This window comes from Dendropsophus ebraccatus, chromosome 3, assembly GCF_027789765.1.
Source record: "Dendropsophus ebraccatus isolate aDenEbr1 chromosome 3, aDenEbr1.pat, whole genome shotgun sequence".
In the NCBI taxonomy this organism is placed as follows: domain Eukaryota; kingdom Metazoa; phylum Chordata; class Amphibia; order Anura; family Hylidae; genus Dendropsophus; species Dendropsophus ebraccatus.
The window spans coordinates 56,472,963-56,491,275 of NC_091456.1; the positions used below are offsets into that span (position 1 = coordinate 56,472,963).

Genomic DNA, 18,313 nt, shown 5'->3' on the forward strand with positions numbered 1-18,313 from the left:
ACCCCACTGGTCTGGTCCCGTCCTGTCCGAGGCCTCCCCACCTTACCTCACCCGTCCGAGGCCCCCCACCGGTCGGGTCCCATCTGAGCGCCCCCCACATCCGGCCGGCGAGTGCTGCACGTGTGTGTGTGTGTGTGTGTGTGTGTGTGTGTGTAGGGACGCCGGCATTTCAGAGCTGGAGCAGCAGCTGACCTGTAGTCCTCTCAGTAAACAGTACAAGGCTGTAACTTAGGAGGAATGAATGGGCTGCAGCAGGCAGGATGTCACACACAGCAATGTCTCCTATAGCTTATCCTGCCTGCTGCAGCCCATTCATTCCTCCTAAGTTACAGCCTTGTACTGTTACTGAGGGAACTACAGTCATACATACATGCCTATCCACCCCTCTGTATAGTAGCACACCACTGTCCCCCCATACAGTCATACACCCCTGTACCCCCCCTACAGTCATACACCCCTGTCCCCCCCCTACAGTCATACACCCCTGCCCCCCCCGTACAGTCATACACCCCTGCCCCCCCCCCGTACAGTCATACACCCCTGTCTCCCCCTGTACAGTCATACACCCCTGTACCCCCCCCCCGTACAGTCATACACCCCTGTCCCCCCCGTATAGTCATACACCCTGTCCGCCCCCCTGTATAGTCATACACCCCTGTCCCCCCTCCCACCCCCCCACCCCCCCCGTACAGTCATACACCCCTGTACAGTCATACACCCCTGTCCCCCCCCGTACAGTCATACACCCTGTCCGTCCCCCTTGTATAGTCATACACCCCTGTCGCCCCCCCCCCCCCCCCCTGTACAGTCATACACCCCTGTCTGCCCCCCCTGTATAGTCATACACCCCTGTACAGTCATACACCCTGTCAGCCCTCCCTGTACAGTCATACACCCCTGTCGGCCCCCCCTTTATAGTCATCTACCCCTGTCGGCCCCCCGCCCCTGTATAGTCATACACCCCTGTTGCCCCCCCCCCCCCCCTGTCCAGTCATACACCCCTGTCGCCCCCCCCCCCCCCCCTGTATAGTCATACACCCCTGTCCGCCCCCCCTGTATAGTTTATGGAAAAATTAAGTCTGTCATTGCAAAGTACCATTAGTGGTGCAAAAAATACGGGCTCATGTGGGTCTGTAGGTCAAAAGGAAGTGCTATGGCCTTTTAAACATGAGGAGGAAAAAAAGAAAGCACAAAAGCAAAAATTTAGCCTGGTCCTGAAGGGAGGAACACCCTCCTGGGCACTTCTGCTCATTTGCATTTGAATAACAACCGCTTTATCTTGGCACTGGAGCTAACAGTCAATAAAAAAATAAATAGCCATACAGTGAATCCTGGGTAGGTGACCTGTCTGCACGTGGGGTTACTTACTTTAGTAGAAACATTTATGCTGACAAGATATTTATATATTTTTTCTAACTACCCCTAAATAAAGGTAACCACAGCATTTTATACTGCCTAGTTGTTGGAGTGCACACTCCAGTTATTGTAACGCTATCACTGGCCTGTAACCTTTTTGCTTTCCTTTTTGTAGAATGGTGGATGTAGGAGGCCAGCGATCAGAAAGGAGGAAGTGGATACACTGCTTTGAAAATGTCACTTCCATAATGTTCCTTGTAGCCCTTAGTGAATATGATCAGGTGCTTGTGGAGTCTGACAATGAGGCAAGTAACTTTCCATTTTGTATAACAGGTTATATTCTTATGTGGAGGAACTGTTGTAGACATTTCTGCATCTTGGTAGGGTTGTTTCTGCAGCATACATGTACATTTCTGCTAGCTCCATTAAGATAAATAAAACATCTCTAGAAATATCTACAAGTCTGTCCTATATACAGTGTGGGCCGGTGTGTCTAGTTAATACAGAACTACCCTTCACTTTGTGAATGTACCAAGACAAGCTCATACTACTTGAGTAACATCATTAATCCAGTAATTTTTCCTCTGCATGAACAACACAGACCTAATTTTATCTTCATGGACGACCATGCTCAAGCTCATCGAGGTTACATTATTAGGGAATGGCTACTGGAGACTGGAGGACCTAAAGCGTAACTGTCATTTTTCTGAAAACATTAAATATCAACAGTACAAGCGATTTTAAGAAACTCTGTAATAGGTTTTATGTACTAAAAAAGTTTCCTTCTGTACTGAAAAAGCAATCTCCCAGCCTCCCCCCTCACATCAGATGAAGCAGGATTTCTGTGTCCATTATGTGGCTATGGAGAGTTGGCTGTTAGGAGTGACTGAGCACGGAGCAGTCCTGCAAAGCACAACACCCTGCAATCTTCTCTCAGTAAGATCATAGATAAGCACTGACCTTTCTGACACCTGAATCCAGCGTTTTAGGTGCCCAGAGAGTCTACAAACAGCTGACCACCTTGTCACCTCTTCCTGCCCCCTCATCTCCCTCAGCCCCTCCCCCCTTCATAGGCTTACAATGGAGAGAGCAGAAACCGTCTTCACTGGCTTCTCTGTAATGAAGACGTGTTTGCCTGATAATGCACAGATAAGAAGTCAGGGGGGGAGGCTGGGAGATTGCTTCTTGAGTACAGAAGGAGGCTTTTTTGGCTGATGAAACCTATTACAGAATTTCTTAAAATCGCTTATACTACTGATTTCTGCAATAAAATAAAACATGACAGTTACTCTTTAAATGGAGTGGCCTGCACTTTCTCCAGACCTGAATCCCATAAAAACCTATGGGAACAGCTGAGTCTCCCCGTAGAGGCTCGTAACTCTGTACCCTAGAACCTCAATGACCAGAGGGTTGGCTTTTGTTTTACTAAATTGTTTAAGGTGAGGAAATCACCATTGCATGCTTCTACTTAAATGTCCTACTCTCATTAAAATAATATCACTATAGTGTAAACTTTTTAGATTTTTCTGAAATTTCACTCACAAGCCAATATCGCTCACTTTTTATGAATAGTGTTTATATGTGTGTGCAAGATGAGACCCACAGAGACCTTCAATGTGCTGTTTAGTAGGCCATCCAGTGTTGCATATAATTACTAAGGTGTTTCTTTCTTATCAAGTTTGTGGCGAAGTTATAGTTTGCAGAATTGCGCACAAGAAATTTCATATTTGGACATATATGTGCTAATTGCTTTAAGGGTGCCTTCACACCTACCGGATCTGCAGCGGATTTTCTGCTGCGGATCCGCAGCGGATTTGACTAAATGAATGAACACAGCATTAAATTCGCACTGTAAAATCCGCTGCGGATACGGTGTGTGTGAAAGCACCCTAAAGGGAAACTCAGGATAAGAAAAACTTGTTTTCTATTAAAAGTACATTAAAGTTATATAGATGTGTCTATACAATGTATTACTGTATCTCTGCGGTTCTGCCAAACTGGTAGCTGATAGAAATCCAGGAAGTGAAAAAAAATGGCCTCTGTGCCAATTCACATTCCATGCCTCTGTCTCACATTGCATCATCAGCCTGCGCTCAGCAACACACAGACAGGGGGCAGGGCGTGATCTCACAGGAGGCTTGGCTGGATCCCCCAATCCCCTGAGTGATCCACCATCTTTGAATGGCCAGAAGCAGGTGCAGCACAAATTTTACTGATTGTGATGGGTGGGGTACTGTGATGATCAGCTGAGGGAAAGCATTGCATTCCCGGAACTGCTCAACCAGGAAGGACATAAACCCAATACAGACAAAAACCCCTTAAACAAATCAATTTTTTGGTAGTTTCAAAACTGGGATAGACAGGTAAGTAATGCTATATGCTTCTCCAGAAGTTCCATTTTTTTTTAACCTCTACCTGGAGTTCCCCTTTAATCCCACTGCCTATGAATCAGTTTATGCACCCCATTAAACACCCGTCTCCCAAAGACCTTGAGACAAGTCAGCTCGAGTAGCCAGTTTGTATTCCAAGTGGTTGTGAATTGGGTACAGCTCCACCACAAGTATGTCTCTCCCTTTGCTCCATACATTGTGTTTAAGTAACAGAGTAGGTTTGCATCAAAGAGTTTGTCCGGGATTACAAAAACACAGGTCTTTCCTTTCAGAAACAGCACCTCTCCTATTCTTGGTTTTGGGATGGTTCTGCCGTTCAAGGAGAAGTCCGGTAACAACTTTAATTAAAGTACTATATTGCCCCCTAAAAGTTATACAATCCCCAATATACACATATTACAGAAAATGCTTGTGAAGTTCTTTTTTCCCTGCACTTACTACTGCATCAAGGCTTCACTTCCTGAATAAAATGGTGATGTCACGACCCGACTCTCAGAGCCTTGCAGGCTGTGGCTGCTGTAGAGGATGATGGCAGGGGGACACTGAGGGACAAAGGGCACTGGAGGGACACAGGGCACTGGAGGGACACTGAGCATCCCTCTGCCATCATCCTCTCCAGCAGCCACAGCCCGCACAGCTCTGGGAGTTGGGTCGTGATATTACCATTTTATCCAGGAAGTGAGGCCTTGATGCAGTAGTAAGTGCAGGGGAAAAACACTTTATAAGCATTTCCTGTAATAAGTGTATATTGAAGATTTGTATACCTTTTGGGGGGCAATACAATACTTTTTGCCAGACTTCTCCTTTCAGTTCTATTGTAGTGATTGGAGCTGAATTGTAATACTACACACAACCTAGAGACAGGTGTGGTACTGTTTTTTTCAAGAAAGTAACTGTACTTCTTCTAATCCTGGAGTTTTTAATTCTGAATGTATGTGCCTCTTAGGCCTTATTCAAATGTCCTGTAAAATTGTCTGTTATCTGCGACCACAAACAATTTTAGGGCCTATTAAATCCTATGTATGCATCCACACCATCCGTGCCATGATCCTTGCCGCTCCTGTCGCTGCTTTCGGCTCTCCCCACTCCTGTCAGCCCGCCACTCTGCCCACGGACAACACCAGCGCCTCCCAATCCCCAACCCAACTCATCCAAATAGATGCAATCAACAGACATCCAGTGTTTTTCACAGGGCGGACAAAATCATGAAAAACACTGGACATAAGGCCTAAGGCTTCCAATTGGGGGTCTTTGCTTTGAAAATTGGTCAAAATTTCCAGAGGAGTCTCCTCATCTTCACGATAGACCTCCCTCCTCTAGTGCCTGCCCTCAGGGAAAATAAAAACACTGGGGATGAAGGAGTGGTGAGAGGCTTTTACCGTCTCGTGTCGTTGTTTTTTTTTCTAGCTTACCAATTTCAAACGACCGAAATGACAAACTATCTTAAATCTTTCACCCTATTACACAGGACGATGATGATTACTTGCGCTAGTCCTTTCCTGGTTGATAGACCAGGGAACGACCGAATTGCATGTTATTATAGTGTGTTTACACAGGCATATTTATCTGACAGATTTTTTGAAGCCAGACCATAAACAGGGAATGGGTCATAAAGGAAAGACTGAGATTTCTCCTCTTTTCAAATCCATTCCTAGTTTTGGCTTCCAAAATCTGTCAGATAAATCTGCCTGTGTAAACGCACCATCACACCAAACAATCAACAAGGAAAATAGTTACAGATTCTAACAAACGATCAACGATTTTTCGTTGGTCATTTAATCGTTGCCTGTTATTACACAAAACCATTATTGTTTAAATCCGAACGATCTAATAATTTTTGAACAATAATTGTCCCGTGTAATACGGCCCTAACAGTGTGAGCAATTTGGAACATCTGTTGCAGCTGACAGATTCCCTTTAATAACTCTGGCCACAGGAGCCCCCCAAAGGTCTTTTCAGTTTTCCTGAGGATCTGTTGTTAGGGCCTTATTACACAGGACGATAATCTGCCCTATCTGGCCGATTATCGATCCATGTAATAAACACAACGGTCAGCCAATGACGACGATCATCGGCTAATCGTTGATATAGGTCTGGACCTATAATTGTCGGGCACCGACCGCGCATCGCTGCGTGTAATAGCGGTGCACGGCCGGCGGCTGACGATATGCAAAGTGCATACATTACCTATCCATGGTCCAGGGCTCCCCCTGCGCTCTGCTTCTCACTGGGTCCCACGCTGCAGCTCCAGAGCAGCCTGTCTTAGCTGACAGGCCGCTCAGCCAATCACTGACCGAGGTCTCAGTCTGCAGCTGACAAGGCTTCACCTAATCATTGGATCCAGAGGGGAAATAAAAACAGGGCAGATATTCTGTCGTCTTCATTGTAATAATAATCAAGCACAATCTGTGGGACAAAGAACCATGAAAAAGAGTAACAAGAGAAGGCTTCAACTGAGGGACGACACACTCGCCACATCTCAGTCGGGGGTAACCCCGGAAAAGCAGACAGCCAAACTTAGTGGGATCAATTGTGGGAAAAGCATATCCACCACTCTTTGGTCCCAGAGTAGATGCACAAATTTAAAATTAACAAAGTTAAAATCTCCCAACACTATCACAGGTAGGTTTGGATGGCACACAACAAATGTAAAGAAAGGGGGGGGAAATATATAGAGTGAATACAGAGAGCGAGAGAATACATTTAGCTGTGTATATTTACAGTATATACAAATATACCTTCCCCCTCCTGGTCAATTTCCTGTGCAAGACAGAAAACAGGATAGACCTATGCACTACTATAAAGGACACACCCAAGAGCTATTTAGAATGGGGTGGTATCCTGTGTCAAATGTATTTCATGCATGCTGACAATGACAGGTAGATAGGGTTATAAGAACTATAACATAGCTGTACACTTAGGTGTCTCCCAGACCACATACTTTCCAAGATAGAGAAGTTACTTTACTAACCATAGTGGAAGTAAAAAATAAGTATGCATGCAAAATTACACTCGTATACCCATCACCTGCTAACTGGACCCACAAAACCGTACATATCACAGCATATGCATTCCTGTGGCATTGAATGTATCTTTAACTTTATAGAGTCAAATGCTGAACTATTGGACTCGAGCATGCTCAAGTTGCACTCATTTCTAATAGTAAAATAAAAAACTTGAATTGTATGAGCAGTACCAGCAATGACCACTAAGTGGCAGGATTGTTAAAGAAATAGGAATGGCGTATTTGTAAGGCAATCCCCTCCCTCCAACATAGAAATTTACACCACTCTGTGTCTGCCTGGATATTCCAAGCAAATTGTAGCACCAGTACTAAAAAGTCAAGCACACAACAGCAGGTAAACAATATATTGTAGATCTTAACATACAAAGTCCTTCAGTATTAGGATATGTACCCTTGGGGTAAGCATCTAGAAAAATAAAGAGACACACAAAAAATTCATCCAAATAAAGAAAAATTTCTGTCGGCTGTGTTGATTAAAAAAATAAATAAAAAAAAACAGCACGTCCATTTTAACTAGGGATGTTCCGAACCCTCTGAGGTTCGGGTTCGTATAAACCCGAACGCTCGGCATAAGATTCCCGCTGTCTGCCCGCTCCGTGAAGCGGGTGGATACAGCGGGAGGACCGCCTGGAAAAATGGGATACAGCCTACGGAGCGGGCAGACAGCGGGAATCATTACCGAGAGTTCGGGTCTTTACGAACCCGAACCGAACTCTGTTCGGACCATCCCTAATTTTAACCCTCTGTCCCTGCATATGGACTTCCATCCATAGATAAAACCGGAATAATAACAAGAATAGGATATGCTTAATCAGGCCAGGTTCAGACTATGTAACTGTGCGGCTGTATTTGCGGCTGTAATTGTGCGGCGGTATTTTTGGTGGTTCATGCGTACGCTGGAAAGTATACGATATACGGCTGCACAGTGCACACTATGTATGAATCTACGGCCCGATCGTAAACGGACCCGTAAAAAATGAACAAGACCATTGTTTGCGGCTGGACATGCGGCCGAGGATTGACAGGCGGTCCGTACGGAGTACTTCAAAAATAGCCGGCAATGATGCTGAATACCGATGCCTCTAATAGTTAATATATTAAATTAATAAAACACATTTTCTTTGTAATAAAGTCCCTTTCGTTGGTCAATAATTTAATTCTAACGAATCCATCATTTTGCAATTAAATATACTGTTAAAATAAATAGATATATAAATAAATGTATATTTATATATATATATATATTTATTTTTTGACAGTATATTTAATTGCACAATGATGGATTCGTTAGAATTAAATTATTGACCAACGAAACTGAATTTATTTCATCGAAAATGTGTTTTATTAATTAAATATTAATTAGTACAGGAAGCTCCATAAGCCGTTAATTAATATTGCCAGCAAAAGAGCATTCTGTACTAATCATCACTTTACTTTAATGAAAACATCAAATGTTTCTTCTAATTATGTTATCACAATAGCATTATTAGGAGAAACATTTAGAATTATATGTGCGCTCAGCTGATTGGCTGATCGGCTGGTTATAAAAATAGGGGGGACCCTATGCGTTTTTTTTTTTTTAAATAAATAATTTAAAAAAAAAGCATAGGGTCCCCCCTATTTTTATAACCAGCCGGGTTAAAAACCAAACGACAGCAGCCTGGTAACACCAGGGTGGGAAGAGCCATTGGTTTAGGCCCTCCCCAGCCTAAATCTTACCAGCCTGCTGCCGCCCGGTCCAGGAGCGCCAATTTTAACGCTCCGGGACCACTGGCACCCGGCTCTTCCCAGTACCCCTGGTGGCATTGGGTACTGGGGTAATAATAGGGGGTTAGTGTTAGCCATTTTATACCGGCTAACACTAGGCCCCAACTTAGTAATGGATTCCGTCTATTAGACGGCTTCCACTACTAAGTCTATAAAGTAAAGAAATAAAGACAAGACACAAGTTAAAAAAAATTTTTTATTCAAATAAAAACACCCCCACACCCCTCATTGACCATTTTATAAAAAAAAAAAACATTAAAAAAACGCTGGTCATCGACGTAGTCCACGGAATCCGACGTAATCCACAGGATACCGATATCTGAAAAACAAAAAGGGAGAAACACACAAAAAACACACAAACAGGAGCACAACACCCATCATTGTGAGCGGTGTTGTGCACCTTACAGTATGCAGCATCTTTACAGATCGGTGCTTACATTCTGGCCCCCAAGGGGTTAAGGGAGGATGTATTGCATCCCCCTTAACCCCTTGGGGGCCAGACTGATGTCAGACTGCACCCATCCCAGCAAGGAAGGGGTTAAGTGACCCCCCTTCCTTGCTGGGAGGGGTGCAGTGCTGGGGAGGGGGTGGGGAGAGCTCTATACTCACCCCGATGTGTCCTCTTCGCTGGTCCGCAGCACAATGAAGTCACTGTGCTGCGGACCCGCTAATTATATGTGCGCTCAGCCGATCAGCCAATCAGCTGAGCGCACATATAATTCTAAATGTTTCTTCTAATAATGCTATCGTGATAACATAATTAGAAGAAACATTTGATGTTTTCATTAAAGTAAAGTGATGATTAGTACAGAATGCTCTTTTGCCGGCAATATGAATTAACGGCTTATGGAGCTTCCTGTACTAATTAATATTTAATTAATAAAACACATTTTCGATGAAATAAATTCAGTTTCGTTGGTCAATAATTTAATTCTAACGAATCCATCATTGTGCAATTAAATATACTGTCAAAAAATAAATATATATAAATATACATTTATTTATATATATATATATATATATATATATATATATATATATATATATATATTTATTTTAACAGTATATTTAATTGCAAAATGATGGATTAGTTTAAATTTAATTATTGAACAACGAAAGGCACTTTATTACAACGAAAATGTGTTTTATTATTTTAATAGATTAACCATGAGAGGCATCGGCATACTGCAGAGGATCGCAAACCCCGGTAATAGCGATTCCTGTAAACTGTTTCCCTGCTTTCCCAGATGCATCCAGAGGTGTTTGCATCACTTTCTTAAGATTTTATTTGTTATTTTTAGTTAAACCAGATTTCAAAGTAAATGACCGTATGTTTTGAGCCGCATGTCTATTTTTTTCCCACGGCCGGAGTTTCATCCGCACATTTACAGCCGCATAAAAAATACAGCCGCACAGTTACATAGTGTGAACCTAGCCCCCAACTGTATTTATTAAGGTGACACCTTCACCAATATGTACAAATATTTACAAATTGAATAAGTAGTGGAGAATCATGCACACTGTCGTGCCATTCTTTCCCTATGTCGGAATTGTCCAGTACAGTCAAGAACCTTTGTTGGTCTATTAGCTGTAACCAGAGATAGCATATAGTATCAATCAATCAGATCTACACCGTGATGGCATCGCCATCCAAGTTACTCTGTCCAGTTTCAGTATGCGAGTATAACAGTCAGTCAGACCAATCACGTTTCATGTAGTATTAGTTCATACAGTTATGAAAACACCTCGCCCAACGCGTTTCAGTCATTAGTAACCGTGACCTCATCGGGGGGCGCCGAGGCTAGTAATGGATTGTGACAATGTATATACAGTTAAATACATTACATAGTACAGTTTTGCAAAAAACAGATGGCAAAAACGTAGTGTGAACCCAGCCTTATATTGGGCAATATCTGCTTGATTTGACAGATAATCACTGTGTAGTAGGGCCTTAACAGTTCTCATGGTAAAGACTTGTCGCCTATGGAGATTTGAACATTTTTTTTCTTTCCAGGAGGAGGGAGTGCCTCTTTCTCTTTTGAAGGGGTTTAACTTGGAACAGCTTTTTGCCATATTTTCTGTATGGGCCATTTCTCTTTATAAATAGGTTAATTGTGTCCCCCCTTAAACGTCTCTTCCCAAGTAAACTGTTACTTATAAATCTATATTGTCACATGCTCAAAACATTACTGTCCCGAAAAATGACTGAAGATGCCAGGCACCTAGACTATGTATTGCACTTTAGTATCCTTAATATGTTTTTAACTTGTTCTTGCAGAACCGGATGGAAGAGAGCAAAGCACTATTTAGGACGATTATCACATATCCGTGGTTTCAGAATTCTTCAGTCATCCTCTTTCTAAACAAGAAAGATCTCCTTGAGGAGAAAATAATGTACTCCCATCTAGTTGATTATTTTCCGGAGTATGATGGTAAGTGATAATTCATGGTCGTATGACAAATTCTAAAAAGTACACTGCCGCTTTCCAGTCATGGTTAAACATAAATGACTTAACAGGAATCATCAAAACATGATCAACACCTCTTTTTAACATCTCTAGGATCACCCACTATGGTTTTACGTCAGCATTTGTCTAGCTTTTTAGAGTCTACGTATTTCTCTTTTCTTTTGGTAGTGATTGTATCCACTAAAGCAACTCCAACACCAGGAGCTTGTTAGTTATGGTCCCAATCACTTGATCACCAAGACAATTGCCCATGGCAGTCAGAGGAAACATTTGCTCTAGCAGCAGATTTTTTTTTTTATTTATTTTTTTAATCCTGCCTTGTGTCAGAATGAAATCGGAGTTTCTCCACAGAACAGCCATATTTGGTTGAAAGTAATAAAGAGGGAGTCCCACGAAATTGAAAAAAGGCAGACAGATGGGGCTGGGAGAAAATAATAAACAAGTAAACTTACCTGTCCTCATCCCTCTGTTGCGGCGCTCCCAGGTCCCATTGACGTCCCCGACTCTTCCAGCTGCAACGTCATAGCCTGACTAAGCGATTGCCTGCTCAGCCAGTCACTGAATTGGGCAGTGTCCTGCCCTAGTCACTGATTGGAAGAGCGGCAGGACATCGGCAGCTGGGCTTGGCTGACCTGGGAGCGGTGCTACGGAGCACAAGGAAAGGTAAGCTTACGTTATTATTTTCCTGCACCCCCTTACCTGCCTGCCTTTTTCAATTTTGTGGGACTTTTCCTTTAAACTGTTCATTCCTTTTTGTCTTTTTTTTCTGCGGTTTCTGAATTTTGATACCCTTTAATGCAATTTCAGAAGTTTTGATTAGTGATTATCACTCAAATGAAAGGGCAGAGGCAACCAGCCTGTATATCACTCTCCCTCCTCTCTGGAGACATCAGAACACAAGTAAAGGGCCACAATACACAGCTGGCTGCTTCTGACCCCAACATGGAGGGCGATGTCCAAGGCAAAAAAAGTTTTACTAAACAAACAATACTAGAAGATTGCAAATATCTTTGCTGTATGCTGCATGATTTATGCATATCATTTTCAACACCTCACCTCAGTACAGACTTACATTAGAGCCGCACAAATACCATAATTTCAAAGAGTGACTGATCACTTCATACACACCATTTGAGACCATGAAAAGCCCAATGTAAAATCAAATATAATAGACAAAAATTGTGTATTTTCAAACTGTTGAAATTGGTCATTTTGGGCAATTTCCATTTAAAGTTTGTGGTTCACTTAAAGAAGAATTCTGGAATTTTATTTGTGCCCTGGCTGCACGCTGGCATCTATACTCACCAGCAATGATTGGTGTCTCGTGGCATGGCCTCGTTCTGGTCCTGTGGGGTAGTTCAAATCCCTCGCGCATTCACATCACCACTCTTCTGTCTCCATGTTGATTGGAGTCCGGAAGTCATGCTCTCCAATGCATTCTCTACGGAAGAGCGTGACTTCCAGCCTTTAATCGACATGGAGACAGAAGAGGGGTCAGAAGAGCGGTAACGTGAGTGTGCACTGGATTTGAACAGCACTGCAGGACCGGAACAAGGCCGTACCATGGGACACCGATCATCGCTGGTAAGTGTATGCGCCAGCGTGCAGCAGGGGGACAAAAAAATAAATAAGTCCAGAATGCGTCTTTAAAGGAAAATAATAATGAGAAAAACATTGTTACATTAAAAAACGCTGTTACTTATATGTCCCAAAATTGTACTTTGTAAAAGCTGCCGACGTAGCCATGTGGGCGGTCTGGAGCTCCTCACTAGTCATGGCTGGTAGGAATCACACCTCCCTGGGAGCGTTGGTGCTCAGGAACAGAACCTTTGTGACGCTGCCAGCGCCTATATGCCGACGCCCCCAGGGAGGTGTGATTGTCTGCAAGCTTTCCTGCCAGCCATGACTAGTTAGGTGCTCCGTACCTCCCCCACACCTACATAGGTTTTACAAAGTATGTTTTTGGGACATAAAAGTAAAGTTTACTTGTATGCCCAGAATCCATGCTGGGGGCATATAGGAGATTATTTATAGCTGTAACAACATTTATCTCATGAGTGGTTGACTTTGTTTGTATGTTGTGCTGCTGCAAATGCCCGTTTGTGGGTTTTGCATGATGAATGGTAACCTGTCAGTTTTATGGTATTGTTGACTTTCACCAGTCCTAATTTTTTTCTGCTTTGTTTCTCCTTTCATCTTCAAAGGACCCCAGCGAGATGCACAAGCAGCAAGAGAATTCATCTTAAAGATGTTCGTAGATCTGAATCCAGACAGTGACAAAATAATCTACTCTCATTTCACTTGCGCCACAGATACAGAGAACATTCGCTTTGTCTTTGCTGCTGTCAAGGACACTATCTTACAGCTGAACCTGAAGGAATACAACCTGGTCTAACTGTGCCTGCTAGTTTTCCCAATCCCCCTTTGGGCCATTGAAGAAATACAAGAAGGACTGTATTATCTATAAGAGAAAAGAAGAAAAGAAACAATTTGCATAATACTAATTTATTGCCGTCCTGAGCTCTGTGAATGATTGCAGAGTTTGTAGTAATTATTATTATGATTTTATTTAAACTATGTAGAGGAAAAACCAACAGCTGCACTACCGTTGCTGCACCGATTTTCTAGGAGAAAAAAAAAAACGACTTGTGTTTTGATTTGTAAGTCGTGCACTCACAAGGGCCTGTTTAATTTTTATTGCTTTTTAATTTTTAAGGAGAGAGCAGAATGCGTTGAATTCTGCATGTTGCTCTTGGTTTCCTTCTTGAGGGTATTTTAACCTTTTCGACTTTAAAATTACCATAAGTCTTTCCCTTTTAAGAATCCCTTTCTGAGCTGCTTACTCTAGAAAAAAACTAATTAGGCATAACTTTATTTTTTTTTGTTAAAATTCAAGCCATCATCTTTGCTAATTTATATACTTTTTGAAGGATAAAAAGTATTGATACTGTGATTTTTAAATTATTGACATGTATAAAGTAGATTTGGTTTTTGGTACTCTCTCGTCACTTTGAGGTAAGATTCAATGAACTCATTTAGCGTTGGGTACTTGAGTTCTCTCTTTAGCGATCCACAGAATAAGATGACAGGCAAAATGGCAGATCAGTAGGTGTTATGTCTGCAGAAAATGACCAAGATACACAAAGGAAAACTGAAGGGGACTCTGGTAATTTAGCGTGCCATTTTTCTTTTTTTAAGGGAATAGGGATTAAACCGTTGGTGATATTTCATATTTTACTTGCACATCCTAAATCCCATGAACACTAAACACCCCCTTCCCCCAACTTAGTGCAGTGTGTTCAACTATACAGATACATTTTTTTTCTTAATATTTTTAAGGTGGTATTATTATAGAGCTGACTTAATTATTTGTGCAAAACCAATATCCTGTTGCCAAATCTGGCTCTTTTTTTTTAATTTTTTTTTGTACTGTACATAGACCATTAAAATGCCAAAACTGATCGATTAGGTTCCAACTGCATTTGATGCCTGCCAAATAAGCCATTTCACTTCATAAAGTAGGTATTTTAATTCCTAGTATTCCATTATACTTGCCAAACAATCCGTGCATGCATTACCTACAGGTAGCCTTGTATTTAAAGATGTTTTGGTGCCCTGTATGTTGAGGTGAGGTGCCATACGGATTTTTTTTTTATATTTATATAGAGCTCTTACTGTGAGCCTCGAAGAACCTGCAAAACGGTTTAAGTGCACTCATTTGCTGACCTTCATGTTATTAAGAACAGTTACAAGTATAAGTAGAGTAATCCAAGAACTTTTTTTTTATATGTTCAGACCTGCTGTTATGTGATTTCTATGAGAAAGTATATTAAAAAAGGAAAAAAAAATCTAAGTATTAGTCCCTTGATGATTATGAAATGCACAGAATAATGTTCTTTCCACAGTTTCCTTTGCACAGCTTTGCAGTTTTTTTTTTTTGTTATTACAATTTACAGTTTGTAAAGATTTGCAAGCTGTTTAAGTGGAGGAGGTGCTCAGCTGTGCCATTTGTTTCATTGCTATGCAGCTTGTGGGGGGTGGAAGAGAGGGTCATGAATGCTGAAGCCACTGCCTCAGGGATGCAGAGATGAGCTGAGAATTAAAAAAAAAAAAAAAAACACTGAATACAGTATGTTCATGTTTAACCAATTCAGTTCCTACACATTTGTACATTTCAGATGCTGGAAGGGTTAAGTTGAATTTGTTACCATCCTAAAATGGTCTCCATAACTTTTTTCTTTTTGCTTCCCAAGAATATACATGTAATTTAACAAGTATAGTAAAAGAAAAATACTGTTTGTAGGTATAGTGCAATTATAAATGCTATAATCATTGTACATACATCTCTCTATTTCTATATATATATATATATATGGCAGCATCATATTGGCTTTGTAATCATTAGTTTTTGGCAAACTGAATGTGCTGTATTGATAAATATGTATCTTTGTAATTGTATTGTATGTCCTATAGCTTATTCACATTTCGAATATTGTTACTTATGTTCCTTTTTGTGTTTTTTTTTTATTTTTAATTTTTTTTTTAAAGGAGAATGTACATTTTATTAGTTTATTACTATCAGGATTTTGTTTTTATTTCTCACCATTTAAATATTGACTATAAACAAATACTCTGATACCCACGTAACAGATGTCATCTGAACTATTTCTAAAAATGGGTACAGTTTATAATGGATGTCTAAACAAAAAAAAAAAAAGATAGTGTTTATTGATTGCCAACACTGAAGAGCTTTGTTTTGGAGGACTCCATTTAATGTTCAGAATGTGGATGGATTACACTTCAGGTTTTGTGTTCCATAATGTGACGGGTATTTATTTAGCCTATCAGCACAAGTTTGGGAGTGCAACAACTTTTCAGACCTGAGAGATTCGAAAGCTTGTCACAATCTATTGGATGAACCTGAATTTTTGGAAGGGTATAAAATGGGAAAATATAAATATATATATAGATATTTTAATCAAACTTTTTTTTTTTCTTAAATGGTCCTAATTACACACCTTTTGCAAAAAGTATTTCATTAACATAAAGTATATCACATACGTACAGTATATTCTACCAGGTGTTATTACACTTCTGATGTATATAAAGTCACCAATGTTGAATTTCTAGTCCGTGAAAATATGAATATATATTTTGTTTTATTTTATTTCTCAATGATGCTGTGACAAAAATGAAAATTGACACTGAAGCTTCACAAGATTTAGTACTAGTTGTTTTTTTTTTTTGTTTTTTTTTTGGGGGGGGGGGGGTAGGGGGTTCTTCATGTTATTTCTATGCACCAATTTCTCTACAGTTACCTTTCATGAGAAGATAGGGACATGGTGCCATGATGTAATTTGTATTTGCTTTTCTATTTCCCAACCCTTACATATAGAGCAGACTGAGAGGCTGAGATTTCTTACATGCAGTACTTTGTCATCTGCATATATAATTGCAAAAAAAAAAAAAAATAGACTGATTTCTCTGGATGTTCTTGGGGCTGTGATGAGTTCCAGAAAGCGAACAAATTTTTAAGTTACCAGTGCAATTTTTTCCTTAATTTCCCATTTCCATTTTTTTTCCCTTTTATAATTTACATAAACCATTCTTGCACAAAGCTACACATTTAACACACAGGGATTCCCCACTTAGAATGTATCAGTCTTTCCAGATCTAACAGTCATGCCTTATAGAGCTCCAGATGATATATTTGTGCCTCAAACCTAAATAGTAGGCAAAAAAAAGAATTTTTTTTTCCTTAAAGATTTGCCAAAATCAAGTGTTTTCATTGAATGTCCTGCATGGGAACCTAGAGCATTACTAGCACAAGGAAACTGTAATATGTGTGCTTTTAAAATAAATTACCTTGAACTTGACTTTTTTTTTTTTTTTCAAATAACCATTTCAAACCAACTGCTAATGCGCTGTACTGCAGTGGTGAGGGTAGGTTACTATACATGTCTAAGTGCAGGCTATCTTGGTGTGCTGGTGTTCAAGTGTTATTTTTTAGGTTATCCTAACACACACAAATTACCTCAGTGTTGAGGAGAAATATGTGTGTGGGGGGTGGGGGGCATATAAATGCATTGCTGTTTCTTACAGCACTTCAGTGAGTGACGTATATATGTTTCTCTAAATGTGCAAGTAAAAATTATTATTTTTTTTTTGGAAGGAGGGTTGGTATGAGTTGAAATGTGGAGAAATGGAATGCAAGGACTGCAGGACATGGCTTTGCTCATTTTTACTATCTTTTTGTGGTACATTGTACACAATTAAAGCTCTTCCTTCCCTTCTGGTATTGCATCACTAATTGCATCTTACCACGCCTAATAAAACTGAATTCAGTGGTTTGCATTGTATGATGTTTTTGACTTTAAAGACAAGATGTCTCCAACCCCACCATTTATTACCACAACCATTATTTCAAAAATATTATACATCCAACCAAAGATTCACAAATTGTGCTTCTGGGTATATATATGTATGTGTACATTTTATGGCGCATACCTTGTTCTGTATGTGCATTTCATGGTTTGCTATGCTTTTAGTATGTTCTGGGGCATCGTCATGTTGCCACAACTTGAACTAGACAGAAGACAGATGTTGGAGTATGGTAACATTTCAAATCAATTATCAAGCATCTGTTCATTATTATTTTTTTTCTTCAAATTTTAAGTTAATTTGGCTTAAAATTTGAAATGATACTTTTTTTTTTATTATGGTTTAGTATCAGATTAAACAGTGATGCATTATGCCTTTTGTGTGTCATGAATTTAAACTTTTAAATGATAATTTTATACATTTGAGTATTGATGTTGAATAAATGGTTTTCTTGTCCTGTAGGTCATGAATGTCTGACCTAATCACACAATGTGTTAATCTGTAGGTGCTGAAAAATAACAGTAATATCAGAATACATATACTGCAAAATGACTTGACTACCTAAAAAATGTGGCATAAGCCATAAATGTATACTTGAGAGTCTCCTATGTTGCCTGATTCTGATAACCTCCTCCAAGACAATAGACTTTGTCACAAATAGATTGCCTGTCACTCATTCTAGAGTACACTCATCTTGATTCACTGTTCCCTGCCTCGAAGTCTGCATGTGATAATATTGCAAGAAATTTATCCACATTCTAAATTCTGCATTATTCTGTCATGTAAACAAGGTTCTATATGTTCTAAATGGTGCTAAAATGCAAAATTCACAATCCCTTTTATCACAACAACATCAGTTCCCCGAATCAGTCAGATTAAAACCAATAATCTTTGTGCAAATTTTTTAGAGAGGTGAAACAAAAATA

General features: G+C 40.3%; 1 protein-coding gene across 2 annotated transcripts in view; it reads left to right on the forward strand.

The window, feature by feature from the left end:
- The window catches only part of LOC138785647 (guanine nucleotide-binding protein G(q) subunit alpha), a 122,213-nt gene extending 105,952 nt beyond the window's left edge, over positions 1–16,261 (forward strand). The window contains exons 5-7 of one of the 2 annotated variants that reach the window (XM_069961810.1): positions 1,532–1,661; positions 10,817–10,970; positions 13,211–16,261. In XM_069961810.1, the coding sequence (XP_069817911.1) occupies positions 1,532–1,661; positions 10,817–10,970; positions 13,211–13,401 (475 nt within the window). In that variant the 3' untranslated portion in view covers positions 13,402–16,261. The remainder of the gene's footprint in view (positions 1–1,531; positions 1,662–10,816; positions 10,971–13,210) is intronic. The other variant, XM_069961809.1, reaches the window with a different exon arrangement.
- The last annotated feature ends 2,052 nt before the right edge of the window (positions 16,262–18,313 follow it).